The sequence below is a fragment of the Carcharodon carcharias genome, chromosome 11, assembly GCF_017639515.1.
Source record: "Carcharodon carcharias isolate sCarCar2 chromosome 11, sCarCar2.pri, whole genome shotgun sequence".
Classification (NCBI taxonomy): domain Eukaryota; kingdom Metazoa; phylum Chordata; class Chondrichthyes; order Lamniformes; family Lamnidae; genus Carcharodon; species Carcharodon carcharias.
In genome coordinates, this window is record NC_054477.1 from 153697487 (window position 1) to 153718850 (window position 21364).

The 21364-nt window shown below is 44.0% G+C and overlaps 1 protein-coding gene across 1 annotated transcript in view; it reads left to right on the plus strand.

The window, feature by feature from the left end:
• The window catches only part of LOC121283937 (kelch-like protein 1), a 301576-nt gene extending 280854 nt beyond the window's left edge, over window positions 1-20722 (plus strand). The window contains exons 8-11 of the mRNA XM_041198734.1: window positions 8990-9152; window positions 18164-18376; window positions 20317-20488; window positions 20708-20722. Coding sequence (XP_041054668.1) covers window positions 8990-9152; window positions 18164-18376; window positions 20317-20488; window positions 20708-20722 — 563 coding nt within the window. The remainder of the gene's footprint in view (window positions 1-8989; window positions 9153-18163; window positions 18377-20316; window positions 20489-20707) is intronic.
• The last annotated feature ends 642 nt before the right edge of the window (window positions 20723-21364 follow it).

Genomic DNA, 21364 nt, shown 5'->3' on the forward strand with positions numbered 1-21364 from the left:
TGTCGGGGGAAGGCCGAATCAGCTGTGCACCCGCCAACCTGTCAACAGCTAATTGAGGCCAATGAAACCTTAAAGGACCTTAAGGTTGGCAGTCAGGCCGGGAACCCTGGCGGGCTTCAGAAAAAACACGAAATCTCATCCACGGGCGGGAGGAGGTTTCATGTAGGTTTTCAAAAATTTAATAAAAGTTAGATTGAAAGTGATGGGCATGTCCCAACACATGTGACAGTGTCACATGAGGGGGCATGTCAGGGAAATTTTATTTCTCTACATTTTCCATTTTACATTTGGCGCTAATCTCCCTGAGGCAGCAGTTAGCGTCAGGGAGATGAGTCGCTCTTTCGTGCACATGTGCAAAAGAGTGCACTCTCAGCTGAGGAAATCCCCCCATGCCCGCATAGGGAGTGCATAACGCTTAATTGGCCCGCCCACGTAAAACAGCGGCGCGCCCCCAATTGAGGGCGCCGATAGGAGGCGCGCCCGCTCCTGAATATCCCCCCAACTCTGGGGGGAGAGGGATTCCCCATCCGTCAAAGTGCGCTCTTCCACGCATGCGCACGGAAGAGCACACATCTCCCTGAGACTAAGTGCTGAATGCTCCGGGAGATTGCTGAAAGTTCCATAAACCTCAAAAATAGAATAATAAAAAAATTATTAACATGTCCCCCTCATGTTACAATGTCACACGAGATGGGACCTGTTAACAAATATGACATAAAGTTTAGTAAAGGTTTTTAAAATGGACATGAAACCTCATCCCGCCAGTGGATGAGGTTTCATGTTTTTTCTACTGCACGCTGTGGCTCTAGGCCTACCTGCCAGCCTTAAGGTTGGACAGTCAGGGCCTTTAATTGGGTTAATTATCCTGTCAGTGGCCTCAATTGGCCATTGACAGGTCGGCGGGCGGACAACTGATTTCGTGTTGGGGACCAGGCCCCGCCCCCAACTCACCGACAGAAAAATTCTGGCCTTGGTTGCAAATCAGCAATCTAATTTTTACAGGTGTTTGCTTTTGTTTATACAGTTGGTTTGAAGGCTTTGTTTGTTTACTTGGAGTTTTTTGTGCTATTCAATGGCTTCCAACTGTTAAAATGGGGCTTGTGAGTTCTGTTCATCAAGTGGATAACAGGTGAGAGGGTAGGATGAGAGGGTCAGGGGTTGAGGGCGAGGGTTTGAGGTTGAGCAGGTGAGGGGCTAAGAGTGAAGGAGTGAGTGGGTGAGGAGGAAGAGAGTGAGGGGGGTTGCTGAAGTGGTGAGAAGGTTCAATTATGAGCTGTGATTTCATCAGGGGCACTGGGCTGAGTTTTATTTTGGGAATGGAAGTAGGCCTTTTAAGTTGCCTGTTCTGGACTTGACTCATCTCCATTTCCACCTCAGCCACTTAGGAGCTGGACCCCTAGAATGTCCCATCTCCTAGCAGCCTTAAGACAGTAGCAGAACGGCAACGACAGGGTTAGTCCAGTCTCCCGATTCCTTTAGTGCAGCCTATTCGCTTTTAGAGGTAGCAGTAAACTTGTTCATTCAGAGTATTAACTATACTGCATATAATAGCAGCGTGATTGCTTAAATATAGAATTGAAATTGAGGCACTGTCAGAATAATGTGATTTCTGTCTTCGGTCTATATCCACCTTGATCAATCTGAGCCATTCAATCTGTTTAACAATGACCATTATGACCAATGAACAATAACCATGTCCAAGATTGCACTTCATCAGTTCATCTTAACCTTCTTTGCACAAATGAAACCATTCTGTAAGATTTGAATATATATTTGCAGTTCTACAAAGGATAATGGTTGGGGATTAGTCCACCTTTAGAGGGATGAAGAAATAATAAAAAAATAAAAGAACTGCGTTTATCTACCACCTTTCATAACCACCAGACGTCCCATAGTGCTTTTACAGCCAATGGAGTATTTTGGAAGTGTAGTCACTGTTGTAATGAGGGAAATGCAGCGACCAATTCCCAAAAAACAGCAATATGACAATCTATGACCTTGGCCACGACACGGGATAAATCCCCTGCTCTTCTTAGAAATAGTGCCAGGGGATCCTTTATGTCCACCTAAGAGGGCAGACAGGCCTGAGTTTAACATCACCTCTGAAGAATGGCACCTCCAACGGTGCAGGGCAGCACTTCCTTAGACACTGAAGTGGAAGTCTTGAGTTTTGTGTTTAAGCCCTGGATTGAGACTTGAATGAACAACCTTCTGACTCAAAGGCATGAGTGTTACCAACTGAGCCACGACTGACACCCCACAAAGGAAAGAAAAGGCTATAAAGCAAAAAATGAAGAATGTAACCGACAATTAAAATGATGAGCAAATGAGAGATTATATCACATATTTGGGGAAATAATGGTTCGATTCCTAGAAGGAAAAAACAGTTCAGACCAGTCTTCTTATTTCCCAGTTTTTACTGGTGTTCCATTTTAAGATATAAAAGACCAGTTCAGACCAGTCTTCTTATTTCCCAGTTTTTACTCGTTCCATTTTAAGGTATAAAAGACCAGTTGGGACTAGTACACTATTTCCCAGTTTTTACTGGTGTTCCATTTTAAGGTATACAAGGCTAGTTCGGACCAGTACTCTTATTTCCCTGTTTTTTTTGCTGTTTTTTTCATTCTGGGTTGCTTGGTTCATGTGTAATCGGAATGGGTCATGGTTGGAGTGCCTACAATTGGTTGATCTGGCAAAACTTTTGGGTGACTGGCAAAAATATATGTTTTGTCACTGCCTCAGACCTGAACCTGACTGGTCACAACTAGCCTGGGAGAAAATGCTGGGCCATTATTTATAGAGTGTTCAGCTGTCAAACACCTCAGTGGGCATTTGTTTTGGCAATAAAGTAGCCATTAAGCCACTGTCTTACTAAATTGATAACCATGTGATGAGTTACTGGTGGTTAGTAACCACTTCAACTGCGGAGGGAATTCCTCAGACTCTCTGAAGTCTAGTCTGTTAGATTTATTTGATATATGATTAATGACAGTATCTCAATCTCCCTGCACAAAATCACCACAAAAAAGCATAGATTATACTGTTGCGCTACCTGGCCCTTGTTTTATGGATACATTTAGTGACTGAATTCTATTCAGCTAAATCTACATCTCTTGCCAACTTATACCCACACTTTTTTGTAGTTTTTCACCAAATACAAAAGTGTACCTCTGTCAATAGGAGTGATTAGTTATTGAACGTGGATATACCAGGCTTTCAGCACTGCTTGTAAAATTGCTGTTGCTGCCATGAATCCCTGATGAAGACACACTTGATTGTGCTCATTCTTCCACAAAATGCTGGGAGGGATTTCAATCTGCAGACGATACAGGTATATAAAATTCAGTGACAGAAATGGACTGCATTGATCCTCAACATTTCGCCGACACTTTCGAACAGGAGTTCAAGAAAGAGAGAAAAAAGAATCCTATTCCAATATCCTAGCGTAAATAATTCAACAAGCAGAGACTTTGGAAACCAATTAAATGTAATAGAATTTTCCCGCTCTCTTTGTAAGAATGGTTCCCTGAAGGCAAGCCTAGTAATTACAGGGAAAACAAGACTGACCTTAGATGGGACAGTCTTTCCTTGCAGGCCTTTGTTTTGGAAATAGTATCATTCATCATCTTTGTAAAGTCTTGATTGAAGTCCATATTGAGGGCATTCATTTTGGCATTTTTCTTATTAAATTTGGAACATGCTGTTACTGGAATAACTGAAGCAACCCTGTCTCATTTGTCCTTTATATATTACACAAGTGTGAACTTTTTAACCCAAATCATTCCTATCCACTCAACGCAATGTGCGACCGTTATTTTAAGGCTTTAAAACAGTGTTTTCATAAGAACTGATAATTAGGTAAAAGGTATGTCTCATTAATAATGTAACAGTTGTAACTTTAAATGAGTTGTAGAATACATTTCACGGTGACACCAGCTAAGCCTTTATAGTAGTGATGCTGTCGGATTTCTGAATATTCTAAAATGTAGACCTTTGAGTAAAGTGTGTAGTCCAGCGTAAATATGTTTTATGTGCATTTACACAAGGTTAACATTAATGCGAAGCCATTTTGACCAAGCCTTCAATCACTGCTCCTAATCGCCACCTTTCTGCCTTAATATCCATTTTCCTTGCAGCTAGTTGAGAAACACCTTGGGACATTTTCGTAGATTGAACGAGCAATATAAATGTAAGTTGTTGTGAAACTGCTTTGCATCAATGCTACACTTGTAGTTTGAGTAGGACCCTTAACGTGATTGAGTGCGATCACAAACCTTTGGAGGTCAGCGTTTATATGCATTCTGTTCCCATTCCTGAAAAAATTAAAATTTTCATCTGGATTAACTTCAGGTTGATTTGTGTAATTTTATTATATAATTGTTGATACCCATCTCCATACATAGTGATTTTCTCCCATATGAGTTTCTAATCACTATGATGCTATGAGGCTACACTTGCATGCCCTGGTCGTAGGATTAGATTGACATTAAATTTGTACGTTGTTAATTGACCTCAGCCACTATGCTATAGTCAACTACAGATCAAGGGGGAGGAACATATAGGCTTCCTGGTCCACAGTTATCCACACTGCATGTTGGTGTGGACACTGATAAGGAAAGGGTTACGCATGAGCTAAATAGCCCACCAACGTTCATAGGAGGTGCTTCAATACTCAGTGAAAAATTCCATATGAATGAAGTACTGGGATCCAATTTAACCATTCAACTAGATTTCAGTAAAGAAGTCGACAACTTGAACAGAGGAGAAAAACTATACAAAGCTCTTGGAATAATGTGAGCTGCTCTGGGTGCCACATTTTAGGAAGGATACACTGACCTCGCAGGAACTGCAGTGTAGTTTTACCAGAATCATGCCTGGACTCAAATGGTTGAATTGGAAGGAGATATTACATGAAATGGTGGTATAGTGGTAATCTCACTGGACTAGTAATCGAGAAGACCATAATGCTCTGGGGGCATGGGTTCCAATCCCGCCACAACAGGCAGTGGAATTTCAAGTAACAAAATCTGGAACTGAAAGCTGGTCTTGATAATGGTGACCATGGAACTCTCATCAATTATTGTAAAAAAAAAACCCACCTGGTTCATCAATATCCTTGAGGGAAGGAAATCTGCCATCCTTACCTGGTCTGGCCTACAAGTGACTCTGGACCCAGCAATGTGGTTGACTCTTAACTGCCCTCAGAAATCACCTAGCAAGGCAATTAGGGATGGGCAACAAATGCTGGCCCTGCCAGCAATGCCTACATTACATGAAAAAAATTTAAAAAAACACAAAGTGGGGTTGTTTTCCTTGGAATTTAGAAGGTAAAAGGATGATTCAATCCAATTTTTTAAGATATTAAGGGGAACAGATGGAGTATCACAGAATCACACAGTGCAGAAGAGGCCCCTCGGCCCATCGAGTCTGCCCTGACATGTGAGACACACCTGACCTACCTACCTAATCCCATTCACCAGCACTAGGCCCATAGCCTTGAATGTTATGACGTGCCAAGTGCTCATCCAGGTACTTTTTAAAGGATGTGAGGTAACCTGCCTCCACCACCCTCCCAGGCAGCGCATTCCAGACCGTCACCACCCTCTGGGTAAAAAAAGTTTTCCTCACATCCCCCTAAACTTCCTGCCCCTCACCTTGAACTTATGCCCCCTTGTGACTGATCCTTCAACTAAGGGGAACAGCTGCCATTATCCACCCTGTCCATGGCCCCTCATAATCTTGTACACCTCAATCAGATCGCCCCTCAGTCTTCTCTGTTCCAACGAAAACAACCCAAGTCTACCCAGCCTCTCTTCATAACTTAAATGTTTCAGCCCAGGCAACATCCTGGTGAATCTCCTCTGCACCCCCTCCAGTGCAATCACATCCTTCCTAGAAAGTGGCAACCAGAACTGCACACGGTATTCCAGCTGTGGCCTCACCAAGGTTCTATACAACCCCAACATGATCTCCCTACTTTTGTAATCTATGGTTCGATTGATAAAAGCAGCTGTCCCATCTGCCTTTTTCACCACCCCACTAACATGCCCCTCTGCCTTCAGAGATCTATGGAGACACACACCAAGGTCCCTTTGTTCCTCAGAACTTCCTAGTGTCATGCCGTTCATTGAATACTTCCTTGTCAAATTACTCCTTCCAAAGTGTATCGCCTCACACTTTTCAGGGTTAAATTCCATTTGCCACTTATCTGCCCATTTGACCATCCCATCTATATCTTCCTGTAGCCCAATTCACTCAACCTCACTATCAAGCACCCGGCCAAACTTTGTGTCATCCGCTTCGAATCACTAAAGCATCCTTCTGTCATCGCCCTCTGCCTCTTACAACTAAGCCAATTTTAAATCCATCTTATCAAATTACCCTGTATCCCATATGTATTTGCCTTCTTTATAAGTCTCCCATGTGGGACCTTGTCAAAGGCTTTTCTGAAATCCATATAAACTACATCAACTACACTACCCTCATCTACACACCTGGTCACCTCCTCAAAAAATTCAATCCAATTTGTTAGGTATGACCTCCCTCTGACAAAGCCATGCTGACTATCCCTGATCAAACCTTGCCTCTCCAAGTGGAGATAGATTCTATCCTTCAGAATTTTCTCCAATAGTTTCCCTACCACTGACGTGAGACTCACTGGCCTGTAGTTCCCTGGCTCATCTCTACAACCCTTCTTAAATAGCAGAACCAGATTTGCTGTTCTCCAGTCCTCTGGCACCTCCCCCGTGGCCAGAGAGGAATTAAAAATTTGGGTTAGAACCCCTGCGATCTCCTCCCTTGCCTCCCTCAGCAGTCTGGGACACAAATCAGCTGGACCTGGAGATTTGTCCACTTTTAAGCCTGCCAACACCTCCAATACCTTGTCACTCCCTATATCAATTTGCTCAAGAACCTCGCAGTCTCTCTCCCCAAGTTTGATACCTTCATCCTCATTCTCTTGGTAGATAGAGAAAAACTGTTCCTGCTGACTGGAGAGTCTGGGACTAGACGGCAGAGTGTTTCAATTAGAGCCAGACATCTCGGGAGTCAAATGAGGAACCTTTCCTACACTCAAAGGGTGGTAGAAGTTTGGAACTATCTTCCGCAAATAGCAATTGATGCGTGACCAATTCTTATGGTCAAATCTGAGATTGATAGATTATGTTATTCAAAGGTATAATGGAATATGTGGCAATAACAGGTATATGGAGCAGGATTTTGCTATTGGGCGTGAGGGCTCGGTGGGACTGTCGGGAAGCTGACCGCTTCCCGCGATCGGCTCCGCACTGCAATTTCACATCAATTAAGACCCGCCCTGCATGTATCGCGAGCGGCAGTGCTGAGCACTGCCTGTGCAGTTGCGGGGAGGAGGGAGAGCCAGGCCTAGTTCATGCATGCGTGAGAAAGAACGCTTCAATCTCCCTGAGGCACACAGAGCTGCCTCAGGGAGATTGAAGCTCTGCTTAGAAAAAAAAATGAAGAGAATAAAAATTTAATAAAACCTGTCCTCTCATGTAACTCTGTCTATATATGTTTTAAAAATTACAAGTTTTTATTTAAAGTTTATTCGCTTTAGGAAACCTCATCCCGTTCGTGGATGAGGTTTCCTAAAAATGTAAAGGCCGCTTGGCCTTTTTGCCTGCCCGCCAACCATTAGGTTGGGTGAGCAGCGTATATTTGAATTTAATTAGATTGCTATTGGCCTTAATAGGCCTTATAATTATCAGTGGGCGCACAGCCAACTCTGGCGCCCGCCCGCCGAACGTAATATAGCGAAACTGTGCGATGACACCAGGACACACGCCCGACATCATCACGGGTTATTTTACGCTCAGGCATATCGGACACGCGCCCACATGCCGGGTGTAATGATCTGCCCTTGGAGTTAGGTTGCAGATCAGCCATTATTTCAGCAATTGACAGAACAGACTCTAGGAGTTAAATGGCCTACTCCTGTTCCTGTGCTCTCTTGAAAGATTTTATTTGGTGAGAGACAAAGCAATCCACATCTTCTTCCCTTCAAAGAAGAGTACAGTGGAAAATAGAAAACTGCAGTCAAAACAAAAGTAAACTACAAAGAAATGGATGTAAAGGAGGAATACTGAAGAGGGTTCTACTCACTATAGTCCTCATTTGAACTACAGTAACAACAATTTATTTTTTATGTAGAGTCTTTATGTAATAAAACATACTATAGCATTTCACAGGAACACTATAAATTAAAATATGACACATGCTACACAAGGCAATATTAGATCAAATGACCCAAAGCTTGGTCAAGGAGGTAGGTTTTAAGGAGTTCTTAAAGATGAAATAGGAGGTAGAGAGGCAGAGAGATGTAGAGGAGAAATTCCAGAGCTCAGGGCAAGGGGTTGCATGGCTATTAATGATGGACCGATTAAAATTGGGGATGCTCAAGAAGCCAGAATTGGAGGAGCATAGATATCTTAGAAGGTTGTATGGCTGGAGGAGATGACAGAGATTGTGAGGGGGAGACACCAAATTAAAACCATAAAAGTAGATTCATCTTAAAATCACATTCAATGTCATACCTGTGGAGGGACCACTACAATGCAATTATTTAGATTTTCCCCAAAGTATGGTAAATTTCAGATACAATGGCCTCCTGTAACATTTACATCAGCAGCAATCTTTGCAACAAATTGAAATATAAAAAAGTATCTTTGTAAAAGAAATAAATTTTAAAAGTCCACATGATAAATGATAACATACTTAACATAATATGATTGATGCTATGCAAGATAGAATTGGAGCACATACTCTGTAAGAAACAGATTTGGTTTTAAGTCGTAAAAGTAAAACAAGTTGATGGAAGGATTCTGTGCAACATTGCTTCCAATATGTGAACAACTGCAGACTGAAAGAGACTTCTTTGGTGCATCCAGTCTGTCCCACATCATTGCAACACCTGGTGTATCGTGATTCATAATTCATGTCCACTCCATCATCAAATTTCTATGTTTTTCAGGAGTTGCTGTACTGGAAGGACCCATGTACGCAGTAGGTGGCCATGATGGCTGGAGTTACCTAAACACAGTAGAGAGATGGGATCCACAAGCACGCCAGTGGACCTTTGTGGCCAGTATGTCCATTGCTAGAAGCACAGTGGGAGTGGCAGCATTAAATGGCAAGTGAGTAGGGCATAAACTTTTCCAATCTGAATAGGTTGTGACAATCACACTAATTCTCGGTCTGATATTTGCACTATGTACTAGATTAGTGTTGTAGTTGTGAAAATAAGAAAAGGTGATTGAGGTGTAACAAAGCTTACAAAGAGGGAGGAAAGGAAATTTCAGGTGAATACTTCCAGTACACTGCGTGCCCCACGTGTATAATGAAAGCAGTATCTCCTATATGTCCTGGATCTTTATGTCCCTTGGTGTTTCTGCAAAGGCCTTTTGGAGAATACATAGCCTCTTCCTTACCAAATGAGGCTGGGGGTAAAGGTCAGAGAATGGGGCAATAGGCTGAGAGCATGAGATATTCCAGAACCAACACGGGTGGTCTTTTTGTCAGATGGGGCCAAGGGGCACCATCTGTTTTGATGGCGGAAGTGGATCCGCCTCTGAGGCCTGCATCGTGAATTTTTAGATTCCTGACATGGGGGCACTTTGCCTTTCCATTCTGGGAAGTGGGCTAAATCCCATCCGAAACCACAGTGTTTGCAGCCCCACAGAGTCCTTTACTCACGGAAAAGAATTGGGTCCCTTCATGCACAGCAAAGGGAGGGGCCATTTGCTTCCTTATTTCTCGTGAAATTCCCAGTAGATGCTCTGAATATATGCTGGGAAATCTGAATTTGATAATTAATATTTCACTACCCAAGGGCATTTTGAGCCTCCATATGGAACAATCAAAAGAAGCTTGGATCTTTTGCAGTTTGCCATCTGATTTTCAGCTGGCACTCAAGTGGAAAAGGATAGGATCCAAATCCACCTCTACAGCCATTCCATTTTCTGCTGTCATTTCTACTGCACAGCAGAAGCAATGCACCCCAAAGTGTTGACCGGTACCTCTATAATGCCCAGTTATGTACTTGCCCAAATAAAGTGGGCATCCAGAACTTCAAGGTGCTGCAAGAAAGGTGGCAGAGCATTTAAAGAGGGCCGTTGTGGTAACCTGATGTGTAGTATACCTTTAAGAAGATTGTTATACTGGAAGATCACATAATCTTATTATCTAATAGAAGAGTAGCACGGGCAACCTCAGTAGTCAGTTGTCTATGGTTAGAGTCTGTAGTGTAGAGACGGGGTTTGGGTTGAAAGCAGACAAGTGTAGCTGCTGAATACCTTTGCAAATAAGCAGAATGTGTTCCACCTAAGAACTGTCTACTGACCTACTCTGTCCATTGTACCAACTCAGCCATCCCAAAACAAGCATGCAACCTGGATCCTTAAGTCCCAACAAACTGGTGACCAGGACCCAACAGCCATACATAGAGACACCACTCTTCCTGGCCAGAATAGAGATAATTGCATAATTCATCTGGCAATTATGTCAGGAGAGCACATTGCTATAAGTGACTGAGATTGATTTTAGGCACATAATTTGTATTATGCAGTGATTTATCACACACTGTATTTTGCTGAAGGAATCAACCTGCTTTTATCAGAAGATGTTGCTGTAGTTTTGGTCACGAGTTCTGTTTGCTGTCGTTCACAAAGATTTTTTCTCGAATACACTCTGTGAACGTACGTTGGTTGCTTTGCTGTTTGCTAAGTAAGTTCAACTTCAGTCAGGTACACAGACCTCAACACCAGCCGTCTGACCATCCACAGAGCATATGAACACATGAAATAGGAGCAGAAGTAGGCCACTTGGCCCTCGAGCCTGCTCTGCCATTCAATAAGATCATGGCTGCTCTGTTTGTTTCAAATCCTCTCACATCTCTGCACTCCTGTAATTTTAGCCCCTTGCACGTCCCAGATTTTGACCACTCTAACAGGCCCACACTTACACTTAAATAGGCCCAAACCTCTCTAATCTCCTCCCTGGATCTCTCTAACACTCCGTCCTCCTTTAAGACGCATCTTAAAAACTAGCTCTTTGACAAAATTTTGGCCACCTGTCCTATGTAGCTCAGTGTCAAATATTGCCTGATAATACCCCTGAGAAGCGCCTTGGGACGTTTTACCATATTGTGGCTCTATTTAATAAAAGTTGTTGTTGTTGTTGCAACGGGATGAGCCACTGTTCGGATAATTTCCAATACCTTTCAACGATCCAATACCCTGTTTTTAATGGAGAGCGAGGAGTGGTTAGTATAACAAGCAAATTATAAAGCCATGAACTGCGCTCAAAACACTGAAAATGGTTGAATAATAATAATATGTTATACAGCCATATTATCAGGGTGAGATAGAGTGGATTAGATTTTATACTCTTCCACCCAAGGGTTTGAAGGCAGGGAGGCAAGTAAAATCCAGCAGGTGGCCTTCTTGCTCAGCCCCAGCCTACCTGAAATTTTGGAACTTGGGGTGAGAAGGTGTTGGATGGCCCACCTGCCCTTGGGTTTTCTGGAGCCCTTAAGCGGATAATTAATGGTCACTTAATGGCCTTATACTGCTGCTGCCCCTGCCCCCGCCCGGTATTTTACCCATGATGGGGGAGGCCTGTGCTATGTAGGTAGGCCGGTAGCCTTTGGTAGCCTTAGGTGCGCGTGCTGGTGTCTGGCAAGGGAGGGGGATCTCCTTTGGGGGTCTCTGGGTCCATCAGAGACAAACCCCCCCCCCCAAGGTCATGCCCCCTTTAATCCCCCTCCTGGCCTTTTGAAACTGGCCCCCCAGCCCCAACCTTTGTCCCCACTCGCCACAATATCCAGCTGTGGATTTACCCCAGGATTTAGGAGTCCTGACTCCTTGCGTTGGAGACTGCTCCTGGTGGCGCTGCTGGGACTACAGTGCTGCTGGTCATCTGATTGGCCAGTTGCTCTCTAAAGCAAGAGTTGCTCCTGAGAGAGGTGCCCTTAAACCAGCTCTGAAGAAGTGCCGTCCAGGCCTGAAGTGTTAACTCTGCTCTTAACTCCACAGATGCTGCCAGATCTGTTGAGTTTTTCCAGCATTTTTTGCCTTTTTTTTTAGATTTCCAGCATCTGCGGTATTTTGCTTTTATATTAAAGCAGTTTAATGGTGCTCCTAATGTTAAACTGCTGCTGGGAAACCTGGCAGCACTCCCCGCTAGATTTTTTTAGCTGTAGCGGGGGTGAGACCACAGCACCACATAAAGTCAGGCCCATAGCAGGTTAATGTACCAACTTGTGAATTTGGGTTTGGATCCAGCACAGGCTAACTGGCTGGAAGTCTTTGGGCGGAGATTTCCCTGGTTGACCTGCCGGCGGGATCGTCTGGTCCCGCCGAAGTCAATGGATTTTTGGCTGGCTCACTGCATCCACTACACCTGGCCTGGAAAATCCCAGCCTCTCTGAATTTGGACTGAATTTTTGCTCAGGAGTTGGGAAAATTCCTGACTCCCTAAACCCGATGTGGGATTTTGTGCCCTGAGCGATCAGGATTTAGCTCCGGGGAGTGCAGGTGCCATTCCCAGAAACAGTGCAGAGGTGCTGCCGGGCACCGAGGTGGGGCTGTTTAAATGTCCCCCCCCCCACCAAGTAGGTGCTCTTGGACTTCATCCCCGCTGTAAAAAAAACACAATAAAACAAAAAACAGCCCTCTAGCCCTCAGCTCTCACACCGCTTCATCCTCCACACACTCACGTGCCCCACCCATGCTAATCCATTTCATCTCATGACCCCAACCATCCCCAATAGCCCTTCATGCCCTCCATGCCAAACTATGGCCTTCTATCCATCCCCATGGCTCTTTATAGCCCCAAGCCAACTCATGTCAACCCATGATGCCCCAGTCATTCCCATGGCCCTTTAGAGCCGCTTTGCCAATTTATGCCAACCCATGACCCCCCACCAGCTTTGCCCTTCCACCCTCCATGCCAACTCCACCAGTATCCAGCATGGGCAGATGTCAGAAGCCATGCTGAGATGAAATAAAATAGAGCTTTAAGAGCGGACTTTTCCATTTCCTCTGGCATCTGGCATCATGGCGTGCGTGTGAGCATACAATATGGCGGGAAGGCCAATAATCGGTTTCATGACATTGTGAAACCAGTTTGCAATTGTCCGCTCCACCCATCTATAGTGGGCCGCATTTCCCCCACTGAATGTTGGGAACGTCATTGCAGTATATCTGCATATCATTCTAAGCCCAGCTCACCAGAATCATGCCCCCATGCTGGATCATCTGAACATGTCGGTGTGTTTTCATCTTTTTTATGGGGGTTTACAGGTAGGTCTCTATCTACGAGACAAGCCATAAGGCGGACATGGCTTTTCGATGGCTGCAGGGCTATGGCTTGCTTGGAGAAGGGTGAGAAGTGGCCTCAGGCAAGAGGAGAGGCTGCAGGGCTAGGACATTACTGGGGAAGGGGGGTATCCCAGGTTGCGTTTGAGGGCACATGTTGATCTGTGGAAGTGACCTCAAGAGGGTGAGAGCTGAGGAGGCCATCTCCAAAGGAGATGAAGCCACATGTGTGAGAGAGTGGGTGATGGTGTCCCTTGAGTTGGCAGTGAGTGAGATGCCAGTGAGTGTGTGATGGCCTTGTAAGTGTGTGAGTTTAGAGTGATGAGATGGTTGCCTTACCCTGGCAGCATGGATGAGATAATTCATCCTCTTTCAGCACTGGATGGTGAACCTCTTCTATGCAGTGTTGGCACTGAGCATCTCTGCCACTGCCTCCTAAGCCGGAGTCATGACACCGATAGGCCTCCTGCGGCCAGACCAAGGCTAGAGGACATCATGATGGTGTCCAGAAGTCATCCCAGGGATGTGTCACTGATTCAGGGTCCGCAGTCCTCTTGTCTTTCAGGGCCATGTCTTCTATGCAGCAGCCCTGAGCTGGAAGCATTAAGAGGAGTGCGCATGGCTGCAATTTACATATGGCACTTAGTGTGAGGAAGCAGTGAGATGACAGCTTAACGGGCACATCAGAGGCCGCCTGCCAGCGAAACAGCCTGTTTCCTGGGAATTCATGATCAATGAGAGGGGTTTGGGATGATACGGCGTATCACGGCTCACACGCACGCCATGATGCCAGATGCCAGAGGAAATGGAAAAGTCCGCTCTTAAAGCTCTATTTTATTTCATCTCAGCATGGCTTCTGACATCTGCCCATGCTGGATACTGGTGGAGTTGGCATGGAGGGTGGAAGGGCAAAGCTGGTGGGGGGTCATGGGTTAAATGTTCTTTTCCTGCCTGCTACCACACTTAGTGCAAACCTGGGACGATTCTACCCTAAGTGTCTATTGGTGACTTTGGTATTTACAAAAATCATTCATTGATAAAAAAACAATTGAATGTATTTAAAATCCTTCAACTACTCCGTCCTTTATGAAATCAAATATTTCATTCATGTGCTTAATCCCGAATAAGAACAAGAATTTGTATTCATGGCCCCACACCAAGACTCTATAACTGCTTGGAGCTGTCAATAAAACTGTGAACTTACAGGCACCCCTCTGTTTTAATGATAGATTGTGGAATCAGTCATGCAGCACTAATCCTACAATGATAAGCCTTAGGCTTATGTCAAAGATGAGTGAAATTGCAAGCAGTCACAGCAGGCTGTTTCTTTTAAATAAAGGACTTGGGCATTTAAATGCATTGGCGGCTTGACTATTCCAATGGGTTTATTCTCTTTTTACACACATTCATGTCTAATTTTAACAACACCAAAGAGCACCTTATCTCTCCCAAAGGGGTACTTGGACCTCTCCAAAAGGGCTCCTTACCTCTCCAAAAGTCTCTGGCAGCTTTGGATCTTTTGCTCAAATGTCTAAAGCCCATGTTTGGCACATCCCACTAACGAAAATAGTATTTGTTTGAAGGCAGCTACACTTTTACATGTGCAGCTGCCTCTGTGAACCATCGATATACAAACTACAACCTGCCCCCATTCCCCAGCCTGGTGGAAATGGTAGGTACCAGGTGTGGGGGCAGGACTTTCTGAATCAGGGCTCTGGCACCATTTTGTTTGTGTCTGAGACCCCTTCCACCTACATGAAAATTTGGGCCTTTGTGCCTCTGTCTTTATCTCTCCCTGTCTATCTCTTGCCATATCATTCTCTGCACCCCTCCCTCTCTTTCTCACTGTGTCTACCTCTCAGTTTAACTCTCTCTTTCTGCCTCTCTGCCTGACTCTGTCTCGCTTTCTCTTTCTCTATCATTTGGAATTTAATTGAAGTAAAATTAATTTTAGTTTTTCCCAAGTTAGATCCTGATGAATGTGCATCCACAATAACAGTTGTAGCCATTTGTCATTAATTGACACTCAGTCAGAGAGGTCATCCAAGTTCTTTGGTATGTGAAATAGTATTGTCACGCTGGTGCAATGGAGCTGGTGTTTAGATTTGGGGTCAAGGCAATTCTGGAGAGAGCTGTACTGAGCACAGAGCCAATTCCTATAGCTGACTGAAACTGAAAGGGAAGGGTTCCATTTACCAGCACTAATACTACTTACCTCGAGCACAAAAGCTGAATAAAATTGATGGATAAGAATTTAGTTTCATCACATGGGTAGTAACATGGCAGAACAATTATTTATTCCAGTGATTCCAACAAAATTAAATTCAAGGAAGTTTAGCAAGCGGTGGGAAAGAGGTTCTACATGAGGCTGAAAAGGAACATTTTTATCCCCTCATCCCTAATAAAGTAGCAGCAGTATGTTTCTTCTGTTTTAACTACTAGATGCTTCCAAGCAATGAAACCTTAGCTATGAAAATATACTCTTTGTTGGCTGTAAAGTTGTCTTCCAGCAGAGAGATCAAGGAAACTAATAGAATTGATGCATTTTGGAATAGAGTAGAGATATAAAATAAGGTAGAAAGAGGAATATGGTCATGCAGAGAGGATTTTGGGAACTAGGTAGGAAATTAGCAAGCAATATCTCTAAAAGTAGTGATTTCTGGATTACCCCTGGTACTGTGTTCAAGGGAATATAGAAATGGGGGATAATGCAGTTGAATGTGTGCCTGGAAAGATGGTGCAGGAGGGAGGACTTTAGATTTTTTGGACATGGGGACCAGCTCTGAGGAGATGGGACCTGTACAGGCCAGACTGGTTATACCTGAATAGAGAGGGAGTAATTTCCTTGCGGGGCAATTTGCTAGTGCTATTGGGGAGGACTTAAACTAACTTGGCAGGGGTGTGGGTACCAGAAGGTAATACGAGAGAGGAATACCAAGGTACACAGAATATTGAGAGAGATGTAGGTGGGTTATTAGGTGGGGTCAGAGTAAGGGAGAAAGCACAAAGTCTAAATCGAGGTTAATGTTCATGTATGTGAATGCACGGAGTGTGCCAGATAAGTTTGGTGAGTTACAGGAACTGATAGCCATGTGGAAATATGATGTTGTGGTTATAATGGAGACATGGCTCAGAGAAGGGCAGGACTGGGTATTATATATTCCTGGAGACAAGGGGCAGAATTTTCTGCCTTCCGAGCGGGGGGCCCGACCCAATCTCCGGCGGGTGGAGAAGCGGGTCCTGCTGCTATTTTACGTGGCGGTCCAATGAAGGCTCGCCCAGTGTGATGTCCAGCAGGCACTTCCTGGGCGGGTGGGGGGGGGGGATTCCCCAAAAGCGAGAGTGTGATCTTTCGCGCATGCGCATGAAAGAACGCACATCTCCCTGAGGCTAGGTGCAACCTCAGGGAGGTCACTGACAGTTGTAAAAACAGTAAAAATAGAAAAAAATCCTTAACATGTCCCCCTCATGTGACAATGTCACATGAGATGGGACATGTAATAAATTTCACTAAAACTTTATTCACCTTTTTAAATCCCGCTGGTGGGTGAGGTTTCATGTTGTCTCTAGTTACCGCCGGGGCTCCTGGCCTGGCCGCTAACCTTAAGGTTGGACGGGCAGGTCCTTTAATTGTTTCAATGATCCTGTCAATGGCCTCAGTTGGCCATTGACAGGTCGGCGGGCCCGCAGCTGATTTTGCTGCGCCCCCCACCTTCCTGAAAATTTAAATGGGGCGGGATGATGTCGGGGGTTCCAGCCAACATCATCCTGCATCATTTTGAGCGCCGAAGAGTGGGCCCCGCCCTCTGCTCGCCGACAGCAAAATTCAGCCCAAGGTTTTCAGGAAAGATAGGAAAGGAAGGAATGGAGCAGGGTTGGCACTAATGATTAAGGAGAACATTGCTGGAGAGGGAGGATGTCCCAGAGGAGTGAAGGACAGAATCTATTTGGTTAGAGCTAAGGAAGAAAAAAATGTTCAATTACATTGCTTGGTGCAGCTTATAGGCCACCAACTAGTGGGAAAGGTATGAAGGAACACATCTGCAAGGAAATTACAGAGAAGTGAAAGAATTATTGAGTTGTTATAATGAGAGATTTTAATTATCTGAAAGTAGACTGGGACAGTAGTAATGTGAAGGGCAGAGGGGGGAAAGAGTTCCTCGACTTGTATTCAGGAGGATTTTCTGCAGCAATATGTTTCCAATCCAACAAGCATTGCTGGACCTGATTAGAGTACTGTGCTGAACTATGGGCATCACACTTTAGGAAGGATTTCAAGGCTTTGGAAAGAGCAGGGAGGAGATGAATCAGTATGGTTTCAGGGATGAGAGATTTTACTTTTACTAAACAAACTGGGATTATCCTCTTTAGAGCAGATATGATGAAGGGAAGATTGGGTAGGTGTTAAAAAGAATGAAGGGCTTTCATAGAGCAAAAAGGGAGAAACTTTTTCCACTGTCTGTTGGGTTGGTAACCAGGTGACGCAGATTTAAGACAATTGGCAAAAATTCAGTGGGAAAGTGAGAAGAAATTTGTTTATATATTGATTTGTTGTGATTTGGAATGCATTGGTTGAAAGGATAATGAAAGCAGGTTCAATAGATTGTCGAAAGAAAAGTGAATAAATAATTGGGCAGGAGTTTGCTATACTCTTTGCAAAGAGCACTGACAGCTGTTTCAAAGAGGCAGCACATGCATGATAAGCCAAATTACCCCCTCCTATGCTGCATGATTATGTCATTCAGGTTTCTATACTGTTTGCCACATACAAAGTGTCAGACAATTTTCATAATGAAGGATTTAATGAGCATCTTTTACTTTGTCAACAGGCTATATGCTGTAGGAGGGAGAGATGGAAGTGCTTGCCTCAAATCTATAGAGTGCTATGACCCCCATACCAACAAATGGAGTATGTGTACTCCAATGTCCAAAAGAAGAGGAGGTGTGGGTGTAGCAACATGTGACGGTTTCCTTTATGCGGTTGGAGGCCATGATGCCCCTGCTTCGAACCACTGTTCTCGACTTTCAGACTGTGTAGAGAGGTGAAAGATGCAAATATACTTTCTTCCTGTGGCAGTGCATGTTTAACATTTTGTACAAAAAATGTGAAGAATGAAAGTCCAATGAAATTCCAAATCTTGAAGAAATATTACTCCAAGTTTCTGGTTCCATCATGTTTTAAGCAATTTGACAATTTGTATGTCTTTACACTAGATAGTTCCCTTGGCTTTTAGCATTATCAATGTCCCCTGCAAGTGCTTTACATGTCCCCTAAATTTTGGAGTGTACATGTCTCTGGCCCAACGCCTAGTTGAATGATGAGTTAGGGATCATAACGGTGGCCACATAGAGTGGAACTTAAAGCTCTCCTGTGTCAAGTTTAGTGTCTGGGATGATTTAATCAGGTGGGAGTGTGGCTGGTAGGGACTTTAGGAAGGAACTTTTCCCCTTGGTGGAGGGATCAATAACCGGGGGCATAGATTTAAGGTAAGGGGCAGGAGGTTTAGAGGGGATGTGAGGAAAAACTTTTTTCACTCAGAGGGTGGTGGGAATCTGGAACTCACTGCCTGAAAGGGTGGTAGAGGCAGAAACCCTCATAACATTTAAGAAGTATTTGGATGTGCACTTGCGATGCCATGGCATACAAGGCTATGGGCCTAGTGCTGGAAAATGGGATTAGGGTAATTAAGTACTTGTTTGACCGGCACAAACTTGATGGACCGAGGGGCCTTTTTCTGTGCTGTAGACCTCATTGACTGTATGACCCTGCCACTTTCCCACCTTCACCCCAAATAGGTCCATGGTGGGAAGGCGGGTGCACAACATTCCCACCCCATTGTCAATTGAGGCCCTTAAGTGGGAAATTAATTTAAGAGCCTCATTCTGCCGCTACTGGTATTTACCAAATGACGGGTTGGGCTTTCACTATGTGGGAAGCCCAAAAACCAAACTGTGTTGTGGTTGCTTGTGACCATCCAGGAGTGGGTCCCTCATTCAAAGGCACTCAGTGCCCGGCCAAGGGATCCAACATCGGCAAAGGGGGGGTCTTGGAGAGCCAACCCTATTCCCTTGCTGCTAAACCCTTCCCAACCCTCCCACTGGCCCCCACCCCATGAACCCCCTCCCGCCATCACTCACCTGCAGCCTGGAACCCTCGATGATCCTGGGCCTCGGGTGTGCGCTTTACCGGAAGCCGACACTGCCTCACTGATGCCGCCACCGAACAATGAAAAGCTGCTGGCCTCTAATTGGCATGCAGCTCTTGGCGGGTGGGACTTTTGCCTCCGGGGTCCTTAATTCCAGGGGAAGGCCCACTGATGCCCAGTTAAGTCCCTGAGTGGCACTTAATTTGGTGGGATCCTGAAATGAGGTGCATGGAGCTCTGTTGCCTACAGTAAAGCCCACCCATAGCATGCCAACTACTGAGGGAGAACATATATCACCATGTGAATTTTCTTCTCTCCAAAAAATACAAATTGATTAAGCACTCTACTGAAACAGGGAACAGTTTATGCACAATTACCATCTTTGTATAATTGACAGCATACATTTTGCCACAACCAGAGCACATATAGCCGCTTATAATCTACTGTGTGTCATGGGAAAGTTATTGGGATCTATAATTAAGGGCAGAGTGACTGAGCAATTAGAGAAATTCTAACTAATTAGAGCAAGCCAACATGGATTTGTAAGGAGTAGGTCATGTCTAACAAACCTAATTACATTTTTTGAGGGAGTAACTAAAGTAATAGGCTATGGATGTACTTTATATGGACTTCCGGGAGACATTTGATAATGTGCAACTTAAGATACTGTAAGCTAAAATTAAAGCTCATGGAGTCCAAAGAGATTTATTGATCCCTGTACACAGATTATTAAAATAATTAAACATGTTAAGGATAACTTGTATTGTTTATTCACTCAACGGTCATGTGCTGGAACAATTTTCCTTATCACGTGGTTCTCCATTTTCGCATGTTAGATATGATCCAAAGACTGATACCTGGACAACAATAGCATCAGTGAGTGTCCCCCGAGATGCTGTTGGAGTCTGTCTCCTAGGAGACAAACTGTATGCAGTCGGTGGATATGATGGACAAACCTATCTAAACACTATGGAATCATATGATCCACAGACTAATGAATGGACACAGGTAATAAGTGATATCATTTTTAAAAATCACTGATCTTTAATAATCCTTTTGTTTCTCAAAGTGTTTATTTTTGAGTCATTGTTATGTATAAATTCACCTTGAATCATTATTTGAAGAGTATTTTCAAGGAATAGTTAATTCTTTTATTAAATGTAATAATGCAGAAGCAATCAATGTCATCGATTATGACAAAGTTATATTTAAAATTTTATTGTGCAGGTACGTAATGAATAATCTTCCTAAATCTGCTTTTGATGGAATGTATTTTAATTGGAGAAGGACTTTAACCTTTCTTAATATTTAAAGACTGGAAGAATGTATGGTACAAATAGGTAGACATACATTTTCTTTTTAAAAAAGAAATTCTGTGGCATAAGAGTTACAAAATTTCATTCAAATTTTACTTTGTTTTAAAAGAGACTAGTGCCGAATCACAGTATCACCAAATTGTTACAGAGCAGAAGCGGGGCATTCAGCCCATCATATTTGCACAAGCTTTCCGATGGAACAATTCTTTGTTCCATTCTCCCGCCTTCTCCCCATAACATTGTTCCTTTTCAGATAGCAGTCTAATTCCCTTCTGAATGCCTTAGTTGAACTTGCCTCCACAACACTTTCAGGTAGTGCATTCCAGACCTTAACCTCCCGCTGCGTGAAAATGTTTTCTCTCACACTGCTTTTGCTTCTTTTCCCAATTACTTTAAATCTGTGTCCTCTCGTTCTCAATCCTTTCACAAGTGGGAACCATTTCTCCCTATCTACTCTATCTAGACCACCCATGATTTTGAATACCTCTATCAAATCTCCCCTCAGCCTTCTTTTCTCCAAGGAAAAAGTCCCAACTTCTCCAATCTATCCGCAAAACTGAAGATCCCC